The sequence below is a fragment of the Leptonychotes weddellii genome, chromosome 16 (genome assembly GCF_054177405.1).
Source record: "Leptonychotes weddellii isolate Sample4059 chromosome 16, ASM5417740v2, whole genome shotgun sequence".
NCBI lineage: Eukaryota > Metazoa > Chordata > Mammalia > Carnivora > Phocidae > Leptonychotes > Leptonychotes weddellii.
The window spans coordinates 10,901,394-10,917,694 of NC_138384.1; the positions used below are offsets into that span (position 1 = coordinate 10,901,394).

General features: G+C 51.4%; 1 protein-coding gene and 1 long non-coding RNA gene across 3 annotated transcripts in view; one reads left to right on the top strand and one right to left on the bottom strand.

The window, feature by feature from the left end:
• Positions 1 to 7,460, top strand: part of CFDP1 (chromatin stabilizing protein CFDP1) — a 124,541-nt gene extending 117,081 nt beyond the window's left edge. For both annotated transcript variants that reach the window (XM_031039176.2, XM_006743337.3), the window contains one exon: positions 6,656 to 7,460. In XM_031039176.2, coding sequence (XP_030895036.1) covers positions 6,656 to 6,746 — 91 coding nt within the window. In that variant the 3' untranslated portion in view covers positions 6,747 to 7,460. The remainder of the gene's footprint in view (positions 1 to 6,655) is intronic.
• Positions 1 to 15,756, bottom strand: part of LOC145717647 (uncharacterized) — a 19,408-nt gene extending 3,652 nt beyond the window's left edge. Inside the window, exons 1-2 of the long non-coding RNA XR_014140993.1 lie at positions 15,136 to 15,756; positions 14,646 to 14,764 (exon numbers count right to left, since the gene is read on the bottom strand). This is a non-coding gene — a long non-coding RNA (uncharacterized LOC145717647). The remainder of the gene's footprint in view (positions 1 to 14,645; positions 14,765 to 15,135) is intronic.
• Between the last annotated feature and the right edge of the window lie 545 nt (positions 15,757 to 16,301).

Consider the following 16,301-nt stretch of genomic DNA (forward strand, 5'->3'; position numbering starts at 1 on the left):
GCCCCAGGGAAAGGTTTTTAAAGGCAGGACAAGGAAGTCATAAATAGAAAGATTATTTCAGGTGAGGTCACCTCCATCTGGGGACAAAAGGGTTTTAGTAGGTGGATTACCTCATCTTCCTTTGGAGGATGAAGAAGGCCCATGTGACATATAACCTTACTGGTGCTGACCAGAGAATTCCTGACTGACCGGTTAAAGGTTACATTCCTAGAGGGTTGAAACTGCAATGAGGTTGGGTATTAAGTCTGGGTTGACTGACTGGGGGCTTTAACCTAAGTGACATCATTTTGGGAATGAACATGGATAATTTCAATAACATAGTAATACCAAGAAGTTCACACAGTATGATCGCATTTATATAAAGGTCAAAGACAGGCAAAAGCAGTGCATCTGTTGAGTTATTTTGTGAAAGAAGCAAGTCACAGAAGAATTCACAGTATAAGTCTATTTATGTCAAGTTCAAAATTAGGCACAACTAGACCATAATGTTGAGGGCATGCAAACTTCAAAGGCAGGCAAGCTCGCACCTGGCCAGGCTGGCGTTGGTGGGAGAGTTATGCAGGGGCTTCCTCCAGGCTGCCAGCCTTCCGCTTCTTCATCTGGCCATGGCCACGTGGGCACTTGCTTTACGATGGGGCGTTTGCCTTGCCCGTTTTATTCACTTTAAATCTTGTGTGTTACATTTTATGACAAAACTGAATTGAAACTGGGGCTCCCAGGTGGTGCAGTTGGTTAGATGTCCTCCTCTTGATTTCGGCTCAGGTCATGATCTCAGGGTTGTGAGATCAAGCCCCAGGTCAGGCTCCACACTCAGTGGGGAGTCTGCTAGAGATTCTCTCTCCCTCTGCCCCTCCCCACCCCGACTCAGTTGTGTGCGAGCGCGCACGAGCGCGCTCTCTCTCTCTTTCAAATTAATCTTTAAAAAAAAAAACTGAATTGAAGTTGTATTTAAATCCTGGCTCTGCTACCAACCTGCCATGTGTTCTAGCCCATATCTTCATCTATAAAGTAGAAACTCTACAGTATACTATACCTCTCTAGTTTATGAGAATTAGGTAGAGGAAATATCTGGTGTGTTTATAAATATAGTGAGTCCTCTGCTCACTCTTCTTTCTTCCATCTGCCGTTACTGAGCACACTGTCAGGGGCATTACTGCAAACGGAAAGCTGGGTGCCTTATTCCTTTAAATTCCCTCCTGGTGTCTTCCTGCCAACCCTTCAGGAATACTTTCCACAAAGGTGGCAGATACAGCTTGGGGGTATGTCCTCCCAGCCTCCCTGGCTAGTCCCTCTTCCTTCCCCCAGCTTTTAAACTTGGAAAGTCCCAGGACTGAGCTCTGGGCAGCTGTCTGTCCTCCCATTCCCTGCAGACCACCCCCCGCCCAGGAGAGCTCACTAGTTCCACAGCTTAGGTACCACATTCTGCTGATGACTCCCAGAAAAGCTCTCCCTTGCCCGACCATTCCGCTGAGCTTCAGACTTCCAAATCAGCTGTTGGGTTGACCCCTCCATTTGCATGTCCTAGACACACATCAAACTTACCCTTCCTGAGCTGTCTCCTGCCCACCTCGTACCCCCTTCTCCCCCGCTCATGACGGCCTAGCTTCTGTAGGGCTCCTCCAGGTCCTCCTCCATGATGGCTCACTCTTGTCACTCAGCGTTCGACTCAGATGCCACTCTCTAGAGTAGCCCCACCCGAGGAACCGTCAGTCATAGCACTTTGTTGGAGTGTGTCATCGTGTTCTCTTTCATACACGGTGAGCCTCCAACAACAAGGGGCAGGTTCACCACCTGTCCCCAGCACCTAGAAGAGGACCCAGCCCAGAGCAGGTGCCGAGCCACCTCACTGTCCAAATGCCTGACCCACTAGCCACCAGTCATGACTTTGTGTTGGAACCTAGTAGGACTAGAATCAGCCCCCCAGAAAAGAAGGGCATGACATCAGGTCCATCAGAATGATGTCTCTGCCCAGGCAGCAGAATTGGTTAAAACGCCTGTCCCCAAGATGGTCAGTCATCCGCACAGCAAAGGGTCACAACTCGCTCTGAGCCCCGGGCTCCCGGGCTGGCCCAGCGTTTCGCACTGCTCCCTCCAGCCCCGTCCCCGAGCACACGGCTTCCCCGGCAGCGGGCACTGTCAGCTGAGGCGGAGGCCGGCAGGCCTGGAGAAGGGCTTGGGGCACCGTGCCTGAGCGGACTGCAGGCCCGGGCTTGGCTGCCGCTGGCAATCAAATCGAAGGTCAGGGAGCGCCATGATTGGAAACCAGGTGTGCTTGTGACGCAGAGAGGCATGTAGGAGAGCCCAGAGAAAATCATTTTTTCTCCAAACAGTCTACCTCCATGACCCCCAGGAGTCATGCTTTCAGCACCAGCACAACCTGGTGAGATGGGAGGAAAGCAGGGGAGAAGCTTCATTCAAGTCACCGTTCTTCTACTCTGGGCCTCAAGCGGTTTACAAGTCGCACACTCTTCCACGGGGTGAGGGGGATGCGGGCTTTTGCGACACTGGGCAGCTTGCTTCTCTCGGGCAGAAAAGGGCCTACCTTACTACATCCATCACAGGGCTTTATCTTGAGACAGCCTCCATGGCCCACTGCCTCCTGGTGCTGGGCACTGAGCTGACCCGCATTCCCGGTCATGTTTGTGCGGCACTGCGTGCTTGCTTGGGGGACCGGACGCTGGGAACAGAGTAATAACGCAGCTGGAAATGCCCTCAGTCGTGTACCGGCGTCACATGTCCCCGCACCTCCCTTTGCTCTTTCCCTGACCAGGGGGCAGGAGGCCTCTCGTGGGCCGATGACCAGGATGGGCCCACCCGTTGGGCCTTCCCACCCTCAAAGACCTCTGACTTTTTGGATGGATGGCCATCCTTCATTTGCCTGTGGAGTAGGTACCAGCATATTCCCTAGAAGCATTTTCTACCCTTTTCCTCTGTTCTTCCATTTTTCCCTGCCTCCTTTTTGGCCTGGATCTCAAACAATTGGTACCAGAAAAGTAATTTGGGTCGAAGGATCAAAAAGATGCCAGAACCTGTTGTATCTAACCTGGTTCTGAAAGGAAGAGCTAGAAAATCCCTTAGGTTTTGGTGCTATTAGCATGTTTTACTAATGAAAGTAAAGAGCCGCTTCCTCGAGGGTAAATGGGCCACATAGAGCAATAGTAGCAGGAAGGGATGATGCCCCCGCCCACACATACCCCCAGCTTCCCAGGGGACTGCGCCCAATCAGGCTGGGTCCCCAGGAGTGCTGGGCACAGGCCAGAAAGGCACCATTGCACTTGTCAGCTGGTGGTTGTGTTCTGGGACTGTAACCCACTTAAGGTGCCTGAAAACTTGCTGAAGCTCGGTTTAAATAGGCCATCTACCTGGGCCACCTCGGAGGAGGCGGCCTTCCCCACAAACCCTTCCTCCTCCCGGAGCATTTGGTCTCTTGGTCCCTGTTGCAGCTGTCCCGGGGTCTGAGGTTCTGTAGTGAACAGTCAGGTCAGAAATGGGAAGCAAGAACCCCTCAGTGCTCAGCTGTTCTTTGTTTTATTGTTTACAGAGCACTTCTCACAGGCTCACCGCATTGTCAGAGGGCTACTATAATTTTTATTCCTGTTTTAGAGAAGAAAACTAAGGCACGGAAATTAAGTATCTTGCCCAAAGTGAAACAAATAGTAAATATCAGAGCCCATCTCATCCTCGGCACCTTTCCTGTCTTTCGGGGAGGGGAGTGGTCCGTGTCCAATAGAAGTTTTGTTCCTGGCCAGCTCTTGGCTGGATCCTGTTAGCAGCTACACGTGGCTGTGAATGGGGAAGTGAAGTCACCAGGCCCGCCTTGACGGCCTTTGTCTGGGTCGCCCTTGAGAATTCAGTTGGCATTCTGCATATATGCCCCTCTTGGCTGCCTGAATCCTCCCCTTAACCTGAGCTCTGCCTGCACCTGCCTGGGTAGCACCCAGCCTGGCTTCACTCGTGAGAGTCTCACCAGGTTGTGCTGGTGCTGAAAGCGTGACTCCTGGGGGTCATGGAGGTAGACGAGGCCCGCTTTAGGGCAAGAAGGTGCATTAAAATGCAGCTGGACCTAGCACTGCTTCCAGGAACCTGCAAGGCCATCCTTCATGCTCTGTGAGCATCCTAATTTAAGTATCACTTCCTCTTTAGAGGAAAATCGAGAAGAAAGACCACAACTGCTCAAAGCCACGTACTTCCTCTTCCTTCCCTCCAGGCACTCTCCGACAAGAGAGCATTGGGTAATGGCTCTCTTGAAACACGTCCTAAATTCCTCTCTAGCCAAGGTGCACCCTTTTTTTCCTGCTGAACTTCAAGGGGCAGTTCGGGCTATCAAAATACTGCTGCCCATCTCAGCCTTCACCCAGGGCTGGTGAAAACTAAGGTGGGGGAGGATGATGGTTGTGGTGTGGCAGAGCCCTTTGGTCGATTTTGGTTAGCAGCCCCCTCTGGAGAATCACGGGCCCCTTGGCGATAGGTGGAAGGTGAGTGTGTTCTGTCACATGTTTGCTTCCCCACCGCAGTCCGCCTTGTCTTCTCTCTTTATCAGAAGGGGGTCCACGGTGTCTGTGGCTTTCCTGTCTGCCGGGGAATCTGAAATTCACATTTAGCCGGGCATCCTGTGTTTCACTCGCTAAATCTGATGGCCTGGCCCTGATGGGCTTGTGTCAAACCTAGGAGCAGACCCTCCTGTTCGTTTCCAGCCATTCTGGCCTCTGGTCGGCGGTGTAGACGCAGCAGCTTAGTTTCTGATCCCTGACCTAGTCGCCGATAATACCCATCAAGAGACCTGACTGCGCTCCCCTCTTGGATCTTGTTGTCCTTGGACCTCCCCAAACGATAGTGACAGCATTAGCTGCCATTTTCTTGAGCGCCTGCTCTGCTAGGCATTTTGTGGACAGTTTCATTCAGTCCACCCAGCAGCCCTCCAGAGTAGGGATGATGATCCATTTTTCTTTCTTCTCTTGGCAGATGAGGAAACAGAATTGGCAAAGTTATGTGGTGTATCCAGAGTCACACAGCTAGCCAGTGGCAGTCAGCGTTTGAACTCAGAGCCACCTCCACCTCTGCGGGGCTAGGGGCCACAGCCTGAGGCCAGCAAGCAGGCCCCGGACTCAGCGAAGGCATATGGGCTCCTGAGCCTGCTAACATAATGACCTTGTAATGACAGATGCACATTTTACACAGTGCTACACAAGAAAAATTAGTGCGGAGATTCAATTATGTCTCCTATTTTCAGTGACAGTTTTGCTCTCTCAGTAGATGAATTAGCAGCAGAGATCCCCTCCCCTGGGCGAGACAAGGCCCGCTTTAGGGCAAGAAGGTGCATTAAAATGCAGCCCTGTCTCATTAAGCTGCCAGCCACTCCTTACCTGCCCACTTCTGCCCTGCGCCTGGGGAAGCCGCGTCTGCTGAACCAGGCCCCCGTTAGGTCGCCGAGCACCAACCTTTTAAGGGGCCCCGTAGGTGGACTGTGGGTGGCCGTTCTTGCTCTCATTCCCTTAGAGAAACTTCAGGGAGGCCTCTTCTGGCCCCAGGTGGGCAGAGGACACTGGAGAGGAGTAGGGGAAGGAAGGAGGGCGTTGAAGGCAGTGAAATCCCTTTAAAGTGAGCGCTCTGTGTGCCCACTTGAGCTTCACGGCAGCCCGAGAAAGTAGTTTCTACAAAGACCGTTTTGGGCGCCCGGGTGGCTCAATCGGTTAAGTGTCTGCCTTCTGCTCAGGTCATGATCCCGGGGTCCTGGGATTGAGCCCTGCATCGGGCTCCCTGCTTAGCAGGGAATCTGCTTCTCCCCCTCCTCATGCTCTCGCTTGCTCTCGTGCTCTCTCTCAAGTAAGTAAATAAAATCCTAAAAAAAAAAAAAAAAAAAGACCCTGTTTCTTCCATTTTCAGATGCACCTTTTTTCAGTTTGATGTACTGTAGATATGCAGGATGCATACCTTTCTCTCTCTCACCGTCTCAGCCCACCACTGAGACCAGGAAATACGGCATCACTGTTTTGCTCTTGAGAAAAATGAGGCTCAGGGGTGCCTGGGTGTCTAAGTCGTTAAGCGTCTGCCTTCGGCTCAGGTCATGATCACGGGGTCCTGGGATCGCGCCCCACATCAGGCTCCCTGCTCAGCGGGAAGCCTGCTTCTCCCTCTCCCACTCCCCCTGCTTGTGTTCCCTCTCTCCTGTCTCTCTCTCTCTGTCAAATAAATAAATAAAATCTTTAAAAAAAAAAAAATGAGGCTCAGAGATGTTGAGTGCTTGACCAATGTGGCCCAGCTGATGTGTAACAGAGCCCCCCACTGAACCTGTGCTTGACTCAGCCTATGTTCTTCTGTCCCTAAAACCTTGTTACAAAACTGCTGCATTGTCCTGGCACCAAGCCCCGGATAGGTGGTTGCTTTCTTTTTTCCATTTTACTTGCAGTGACCTCTGAGCCAGAAGCATCTTGTTTAGACCAAGCGTGAGTGGTTTGGATGTTACTGGGCAAGCCGTGGGTGGTTACTCTGGGTACCAGCTGTGGTAATCTGTTTGTATTTGCTCTAACCCGGGGATCCCACTGGTCAAGTGGACACCTGGGGGGGGGGCGGTTCACACCTGGGGGGTGGGACAGTGCAGGGGAGATGTTTTTCTCCTACAAGAGTCTGCTGACAAACATTTTATATTTTCTTCTAGGTACATTGAACGGAAGGCTTTTCTAGACCGAGTGGACCACAGGCAGTTTGAAATCGAGCGAGATCTTAGGCTGAGCAAAATGAAACCCTGATGTCATGGTGGGAAATCAATAGCAGCTTAATCCTGTTGACAATGTGAGCTTCTGGTGCGTCTGTGAAATATTTCTGGTGTTTCTCATCAGCTGTTTCCCAGCAAGGTCTTTTTTCCACGTTGAATTTCTGTCTTTGTATCTTGACCTCACGTGGTTTCATCCATTTTACTTTTGAAAGTTTGTCCTTGAAAAAAATAAAAATAAAAGTTGGTCCTACAAGAGGCTGGTGAAGATGAGGACACCACTGGCCTTCCCTTTATCCTGCTGTGAAGGCCACCAGCCAGGCCCGCACGTCCTGGCCTGCCCGAGCTGGTCCCAGGGAATAGCGCGACCAGCCTGGGGCTGAATTTCTGGGGCCCATTCTGGAGTCGGCCTTGCCCCCAAGACTGGGGGAGGGAGGCTCCCGAGGGTGGGTGGAACGCCAAGTCCTTGTAGTTTGGTTCTTGTTCCGCTGCTGCTTCTCTCCTGCTCTCTTCCTCCCTGCTGAACGGGATTCCTACTTAACTGGTACAAGGTCAGGCTGAAAGTAAGCATGTATTATTGCTGAATTAGGGATTTTTTTCCCTTCAGCCTTTTTCCTCTTCTCAGAGTTCAAGTCAGTTTAAGATGTGCTCCTCGGTAATTCTGTCAAAGAAAACTCTGAAAGACTCTTTTTTTATACTCCTTAGGAAAACTTAAATTCCAAACTGCATAGTAATAAAGGAGTAAACCCCACAGTTTGCTTTTGGGGTGTGTGTGTCTGGGTGTCCTGAGTAACATGGACAGGTTTAGGGTCATGTAGCGTTCCGAAGACTGGGAGCCAGTCCCTGCCTGGACATTTAGCAGCTGTGTGACCTTGACCACAGCTGGGCTTTCGGAGCCTCTGTTTTCTGGTCTGTAAATGGTATGAGGAACACCACTACTTTGTAGGGTTGAGATGAGCTAATGACACACCTGGGGTCCCCCATCCAGTCCTCAAATACATAGTCAGAAGCTCATGGCAACCAATGCCTGATCCTCAACACTACATGGTTATGGGGTCATGGACCTTATTACTCAGAAAGGTAGTTTACTGGCTACATTGGAATACATTGTCTGTTCACATCCACTCTGATAAAGGATTGTAAAAGTGGTAGGAGAGCCCTTCGGGCCAGCATCAGAACAGGTCGCTGTGAGGCCTCAGTTATGGTCCTACACAGGGATACAAGAGTAACGGGAAAGTCCTTTAAGGTAAGACAAGGCAGCGCTCTGGTTAGGACAAGGACATCCAGACCCGCAGGAGCCACAGCTAGACAGCGTGGCACCCTCTGGGCATCGTCCTCTGTTCACTGCCGCTTGCCTTCCGAGTCCTGAGGGCCTCCAGCCCGCGCTCCCTCCCACGGTTCTTCGTCTCAGGCGTGATGAAGCTGTGACGTCTCAGCATGAGCCAGCACCTCGTCTGGATTGAGAAACGATCTGGAATCCTACCGAATAAATGGTGCTGAGCCCGTCGCAAGTTAGGGTTTTTCTTCTTTAGCAAATCTTCACGCCTTTGAAGCCTTCGAGATGGGGACAGTAGCTGCAAGAGCATGCTGGGTTCTTGGCACAGGTGGGTGTGCTATTCTTGCTTTGCTCCAAGGTGTGGAGAGAGAAGTCAGACGAGTCAGGGAGCGCCATAGCGCATTTGCCCTTCAGTTTCTGTTCACGACCCAGCCCTCACACAGGCTTCTCTGCTGAGCCCTGCATTAGATTAAATTTACAGCTGCACAAAGGTGGGATCCTTTCTGCGGTCTCAACTTAGTGAGTCTTTTCCAGGCGGGTTTGCTGCACACATCTGATCTCCACTCAGTCATTTTTTACACATCCACGCATCTTTTGGAAAGCCTCCCCGTCCCCCCACCCCGTGAAGCGACCTGGTGGCCAGCCTGGCAAAGCCTGCACTGGGCCCCGGTCCTGCGTGTCCACCACCGGCCACCAGGCTTCGGGAGGCGCCAGGCTCATCAGGGCCCCACTGTCCCCTCCCCATAGACTAGGCAGGCTGCTGCAAGCAGAAATAGTGGGGTTCTTGTATAGCAAAACACCAAAAAAGAAGGTTTTTTTTTTTACTATCCAAGCCACACGCAGGCCTTCCTGACATCCTGGAACCGTGTGCCTTGCACCCAGTGGAAAATAAACTCCAAGCAGCCAGTAAAACAGAAAGCCCCTCAAGCCTAGCCCCTTGGGGCAGAATCCGGCAGCTGGCCAAGGAATGCGCAGCTACTGAGACCATTCTTGTTACAGACGCCCTTCCTCCCAGCTTCGTGCATCCTTGCTTCAGTGTTCCCAGACTTTCAGAGTTAAAATAGTTTCATTTGCCTTGACTTCAGCTGCCTCCCTCTTCATCTCCATAGAACCTCTTTATTTATTTTTTTAAAAAAGATTTTATTTATTTATTTGACAGAGACACAGCGAGAGAGGGAACACAAGCAGGGGGAGTGGGAGAGGGAGAAGCAGGCTTCCCGCTGAGCAGGGAGCCCGATGTGGGGCTTGATCCCAGGAGCCTAGGATCATGACCTGAGCCGAAGGCAGACACTTAATGACTGAGCCACCCAGGCGCCCCTCCATAGAGCCTCTTTAAACGCCACCTGCATTGGGGCATCTTGCTGGCTCAGTCTGTAGAGCGCGCAGCTTTTCATCTCGGGGGTTCTAAGTTTGAGCCCCAGGCTGGGTGTAGAGATTACTTAAAATCTTAAAAAAAAGAAAGTCCCTCATACTGAACTAAGTTCATATTGATGAAACCGCTTCCTCTGGCTAATACACGTGCAGATGTGTATATGTGTGCACGTGTATCATCCTGCAATGAGACTTTTAAAAGCAGCTTCAAAGCTGGCTTTCATGTACGTCTCACTGGCCATTGCTGGATCATCTGACTGCCCCCAGCTGGAGGGGAGGCTGGAAAGCCTGTTGTGGAAGATGGGGGTGGAATTAGGAATAGGTGATTGGTCAGCCAAACAGTGGTCCCCGGAACACTCGATTCTTTGTAATAAACCAATAGGCTTTTCTCCATTTGGTCCTTAAAATTGTCACCAAGGAGTGGGTGGGCTCAGAGAGGAGAAGAGATGGGTCATGTGTCGATAATTACTGAGTCTGAGTGAGGAAGACAGCAGATCCTTCACACTATTCTCTCTACTTCTATTTGGATTTGAGTTTTTAATAATGAATTGGTTTTTTTCAGTTGTGCCAGCGAGAGAGAACGGAGCTGTGTATAGGAAAGGACTAAGAGGGGCCCAGCTGTTAAGGGCAAAATGGGCAGCCTCCTAGAGCCCCGCTCCCACCCTGCAGGTCTAACGGTGGCCAGGAGCACAGTGGCGGGGACGCTCCCCGCCCCCCCACATCCTGTGCTTGTTTTAACAGCTTGGAGCCCAGTCTTTGCAGATTGCGTGTTGTCCCATCTCCTGGACCCCTCTGCCCCATGTTTGCTTACTACTCTGGCTCAGTTCCCAGGGACAGGACCCGGGCCTCGGGTCTTCCTCTTGGTCGGCTGTGCTCCTGCCTGAGCCCCGTTCATGCCCTTGGTGGGACCTGCCTGCCCAGCCAGCGTGGCCACCTGTCCCTACCCCTACCTACCTCGCTCTCAAAGGCCTGAGAGCTGCCTCAGTGAACATCTGGCCTTTCCTGGTGGGCCCACTGAGGCCCGGCAGGGTAGTGGGGCTAACAGAGGTGTTACCGTGTTCAATCGAGAATCTCCTTTTCCATCTGTCCTGTTTGAACCGTGGCAGACACCATCTAGCCCACAGTTTTTAAGAATAAGTGGATCGTATTTTATCTAGCTCTTCCTATCCACATATAGTGAAAACTCTTCTGCCCAACTCCAGAGGAAATGATTTCCCTTTATCCGGGAGTGGGGAAGTGGAGAGACTGAGTCAGCGCTACGAGGTGGGTGGGCAGGGCACCGCGGCCTTGGGGCCACGGCCTGGTGGGAGTGGCACGGGGACGGCCCAAGGACACCTCCTGGCTGGGCCATGGCGGGCAAGAATCTCTGAAAGTTGTTACCTGGCCCTGCTCTGCCATCAGTCTTTGTCTTCTCCTTGCCCCAGATGGCTGTGTCGGATTTCCAGGGCATCTGATGCCTTCCCAATGCTGAAAAAACTGCCCCGGACAGCATCAGGTCAAAGAATAAAACGAGCTTCCTTAGGAGATTCTGCTCACCTATTTCCTGAGGAACACGGTGCTCTCATTATGAGCTCGGCGTAAGGTCTCTAGGGAAGAAGGGACGGCGAGGTGAACTCAGTCTTGAGTGAGCTGTGCACCGTGGGAGCCGAAGCGGGGGGCCTGGGCTGGGAGCCCTGGCAGGCAAGTGGTGGTGAGGTCCCACAGCCAGCTGCTTCCTCGCGGGCCATCTGTCGGATCCTCCTCATTTTTCACCAGAGGAAACTTGCCTGAGGTCAAACTGCGAAGCCACCAGGGATCACACCTACATCTTGTGACTGGAGGGCCTGATGGGGGCGGGGAAGGCAAAACGGAACGGCCTTTCACCCCCTTGGGATCCCGACGCACAGACATGAGTCCGGGGGGACAGAAGCAGCCAGGATGGGGAGATGATTGCAGGTGGAGAGCGGCAAATGGTGCTCCTGGTGCCAAAAGTTCGTGGCAGAAGGACACAGAGGTGTGGGCATACCCCTTCGGCTTCCACTTCTGCCCCCGCCCTGGGGCAGCAGCCCAACCACTCTCTGCACCCCGAGACACCCCCAGGCCTTGTTCAGACAGGCCTCTGCTCAAATGTCACTCAGGCATAAGCTCTGCTCCAGAACGAAGTTTCTGTGCTAAGCAAGGTTCACAGGGTTGCCCTCTTTTGGGATGCCGCCTGGTTTCAGGGAGTGTGGGGAGGAGGGACCAGGGGGCCCAGCTGACAGTTCCTTAGAGAATTGAGGTATCATAAGTGCTTCTCCCACTGTACCTCCTTCCCTGGGTGTGTTCACAGTTCCTCCCTCAGACTTTTCTGTAAAGCCTTTTCTTTTCTTTGTGCCCTCCTAGGGCAACTTAGATCCCCAAATACTATCAGATGCGATCTTTGTGCACAGGCATGTCGACCACCGCAAGGAAAATGGAATGTGCAAGTCCAGAAGATTCTGCCCTGCTTCCCTGCAGCCTGGAATGGTCCAAACCACAGAGACCCTCTTTCAGGGTCTCCTCTCCATGGTCTGCCAGCCATCATTCATTGTGTTGTCACCTCAGAAAGCTGATGGGGTAAACTGTGACCTGTTCTTAAGTAAGGTACAAGGGGGCGGGGTGGGGGTGGGGGCAGGGGAGAAATTAACATTGCCTAAGGAGAGCACCATCCTGGACTGACACATGGGTCGTCCTGCCTCTAACCTTCAGTCCTAACACTGCTGTGATCCAGGTGGAGTCCCTCTGAGTCTCAGATACCTTGTTCAGAAGGTTGCTGAGAATGGTTAATAATCCTGCTCTGCCTACCTCACAGTGTTTTATTAAATGAAGCACACTATCCAAGTGTTAGGTTACTATAATTAAATTGTGCACCTGGCCCCCAGCTTCCCAAGACAACCAGGCTTATGTGAATATAAATTAGTACTTTGAGGAACAGTTGGGTGATGTCTAATCTGGAACTGCTCTCAGCCCATTACACAGCAACTTTTACTCCTGGGTTGACATCCTGGAGAAGCAGCACAAGGAGGCAGGCTTACTGTGATCATAAAAACCTGGAATCCACCCAGTACCCATCAGGAGAAAAGATCGATTGTGAAATAGTCACACGGGGCAATACAGGACAGCAGTGAGCCGAACGAGGAGGGCAGCGTGCATGAGCACAGATGAGCCTCGTAAGCAGCATTGATGCAAAAAGCAAGCAGCAAAAGTCCTAATGTAGGATCCCAGTTATACAAGCTCAAAAACGTGAACATGAAGGTAATCGTTGCCCAACACTGCCCACTGCACTAAATACCACTGAATTTTACACTTTAAGATGGTTGGGTTTATGTTACGTGACTCTCACCTCAAAAAAATGTTTTAACTTGCAAAAGATATTATACCTTGGTTCAGAATATAGGAAGGGTATATAATCATATATATAATATATAAATATAATTATATATAATGAATGGGTGATAGACACTAAACTCAGCATAGCGGTTACCTCTCACAGGATAGGGAAGTTTCTATGATCAGAGAAAAGGAGCTTCGTTTACAGATGTGGTTTTATATCTTAAATTGGGAGGTGAGGACACAGATATTTCTTACATTATTCATTATGCCTTTATTTTCTGAAGTACTTCAAGATAATTCTTTTAAAAAGAAAGATAAGCTCACATTTAGACTTCCCCTGTCCGTCTTACAGAGAGGTGTCCAAGGGATGGGCACCACAGGGATGCAGGGGTTGCCATGGTGATGCAGCTTGCTGGGTTCCAGAATGATCTTCCTAAATGGCTCCTGGAACATTTCCCCAGATGAGAGACTCATTCAGGTAAACTACCAGGTGCCCCCAACTGCCGTTTCTCTGAAAAGTAGGTTGGGTGGCTGGGAAGCTGAGGGGTCTGTGCTAGGCCATGTACCCCCTCCCAGCGAGGCCAATGCCCCCTTGCCCCCGTGGCCTTGACCAGATGCACAGAGACAGGACACAAACAGGCCGTATGTTGGAAAGATGCTGCGGCGAGCGTCGACTTGTTAGATGCAAATAAATGGTCCCTGACCCAGATAAACGAGCTTCAAATTTGAAGACACCAAAAGGAATTACAATGTGTGGGTTTTCTAGTAGAAGTTATGGAGCTGCCCATCTTCAAACTGTGCCCAGCATCCTGAGCTGTCCCCAGGGCCCTTGGGCCACAGCTGTGACATGGGGCTGCTGTGGGTGCCTCAGAGGGAGCGGTGGCCAGAGTCCTCAGGGTGTGGAGGGTTGCTGCCCAGCTGCTCTGCTCTCTTCAGCCTTCCCTCTTCCACCCTAACATCTTTGCATTATAACCTAAGCCCATCTGTGTTTGAGGCACTGGGACTGACAAGTGGAAGACATTTTTAAGTCTGGAAGCTCTTTGGGGCCTGGAGAACGCCATCTGGGGTAGGGTGGACCCTCTGGGTCCTGGTCGCCTCATCAAGATTGCTCCGTCTTTACTGTTGTCTCAAGCTGGACCCCACAGTTCTGTTACGCTCTACCGTTGAGCTCCATTATGGGACCTTTGAATTTGAGGTTGGGGTCCTGAGACACAGGGAGGGGATTCTGCCCGTTCTCAGTCACCTACCCCCCAGCCCTCCTGCACCAACAGTGTCTGGCATGACCTGTGTGTGCCCCCGGCACTGCGGTGGACAACTGGAGCTGGAAATGACGAGAAGCAGCATCGTTGCGGAGGCCTCTGTTGTCTTGGCAATGCAAGTGGTGTTTTCCACAAAACTGCAAATAGCCCACATGGTATAAGAAAAAAAAATAGTTTTTGTGCAGTTCTGGGTTCCTAAAACCCTTGGGATTTGTACGCTTCAGGACGGGGCCTGGTCACCAGCAACACCGCCCCTGTAGCTGGAGGGTTTAAACTTACAGTCCGGTCCCTGGACTTCTGGGGAGGGAGGGGAGGCCGGGGAGGGAGTCCGATCAGGCCAGTGATTTAAGCAATTGTGCCTATGTAATGAGATCTTGATAAAAATACCTCACCAACAAAGTTTGGGGAGCTTCTGAGTTGGGGGAGCATATCCACGTGCCGGGAGGGTGGCACACCCCAATTCCATGGGCACAGAGACTCTTGCACGGTACCCTTCTGCACCCGTCTTCGTCTGGCTGTTCATTTGCATCCTTTATAACAGCAATCATAAATAGGGCACTTTCCTGGGCCCTCGAGTTCTAGCAAATGATCAAAGCTGTTGGCGGCGGTCATGGACTGAGCAGAAGGGTGCGCAGTCTGAGCGTCCCATTTGCGGCTGGTGTCTGAGGTGGGGACAGTCTTGTGTGACTGCACCTCTTACCTGCGGGAGGTCTGCACTGACTCTCGGTACTTGGTGACAGAGTTGAATTGCTGGACCTCCAGGTGGTGTCAGAGAATGTGCTGGACCCCGCTTTTGTCTCTTCCCTTAACACCAAACACCTGCCACAGGAGACCAAGAGACGGTCTAGTGGAGTGACCTGCTTGGGTACATGGCTTGGCCCCTCGCCTCCCCTTCCCCCCATTTCTGTATCTATAAATCAAAGGGGAGGGATTACATAATCCTGGGGGGCAGGAATCTCAATTCTCACAAGCAGCCAGGTGATGCTCATGCACCCTGAAGTGTGAGAACCACTGCGCGTCGCCTCCCTACTCATTAAAAATAAAAAAGCCTCCAGCTATGTATTTAGGAAAATTCCATCTTCCTTTAATCTTGCCACTTCAAATAATTCAAACTCCTAAATTCCTGATGCATCAACAAACCGTAATGAGTACGCGCCCGGGTTCCTTCCCTGCTGTCTGCCGAGACCCACCTGCAGGAACTGTCTCCGACTTTGAGAAGTCTTCAGAGGCCCAGGAGAGAGCTTAGGCAGGAAGCCCCTTAACGTTAAGCAGTCACTGGGAGAAGCAGCTGAAGGAAGGCCTGGGGAAGCAAGCAAGAAATTCAGACGACAAAATCCACCCAAGTCCCAGCAAACACAGCTGAAGACCCAGCACCGCGCTGCCAGGTTGGCAACAGATGGGGGCCCCACGTGTGCGCGTGCACACACACACACACACGTGCTCACACCCGCTAAGCGGGGTTTGTAATGTGTCAGCAGGTTGCCCTGCAGCTTGGAGAAGCCCCAAGCCACCAGGGGTACAACGCGCCTGTCAAAACAAGCCCCGCTCCCACCAGCCCCGCCCACACCGGGCCTTCCTGCCAACGTGAACTTTGCCGCTCCAGGCTTCTCCTCTCTCTTCTCCCTTCCTCTGATGATAGAAGGAAACCGTTCGTTGTTGGAAAATTTGGAAGCAGAAAAATCAAACAGAATTCAGATCTCTCATCATCTTACTAACAGAGCAAACTGCTACATTTCGGGATACCTTCAGACTTCTCCCCATGTTTTTAGGTAGTTTTTCATAAGGCCGTTGGAATTACACTTGTACCTGTGCAGCTCAACACAGAAGCTACTGACCACATACGGCTATTTAAAAAAAAAAAAAAAAAATTTTTTTTTTTTTGAGTAGACTCCCCACCCAAAGTGGGGCTTGAACTCACAACCCTGAGATCAAGAGTCATATGCTCTCCCGACTGAACCAGGTAGATGCCCCTAAATTTAAATTTTAAATTCATGAGAATTCAAAATCCAAAAGAAAAAAAAAAAGAATTCAAAATTCAGTTTCTCAGTCACACTAACCAAAGATTTCCAAGTACTCAGTAGTCACATGTGACTGGTGGCTACAATCGTGGACGGTGCAGACACCCAAGATTTCCATCATCATAGAACTGTATTGGACTGGGGGCGCCTGGGTGGCTCAGTTGGTTAAGCGACTGCCTTCGGCTCAGGTCATGATCCTGGAGTCCCGGGATCGAGTCCCGCGTCGGGCTCCCTGCTCGGCAGGGAGTCTGCTTCTCCCTCTGACCCTCCTCCCTCTCATGCTCTCTGTATCTCATTCTCTCTGTCTCAAATAAATAAATAAAATCTTTAAAAAAAAA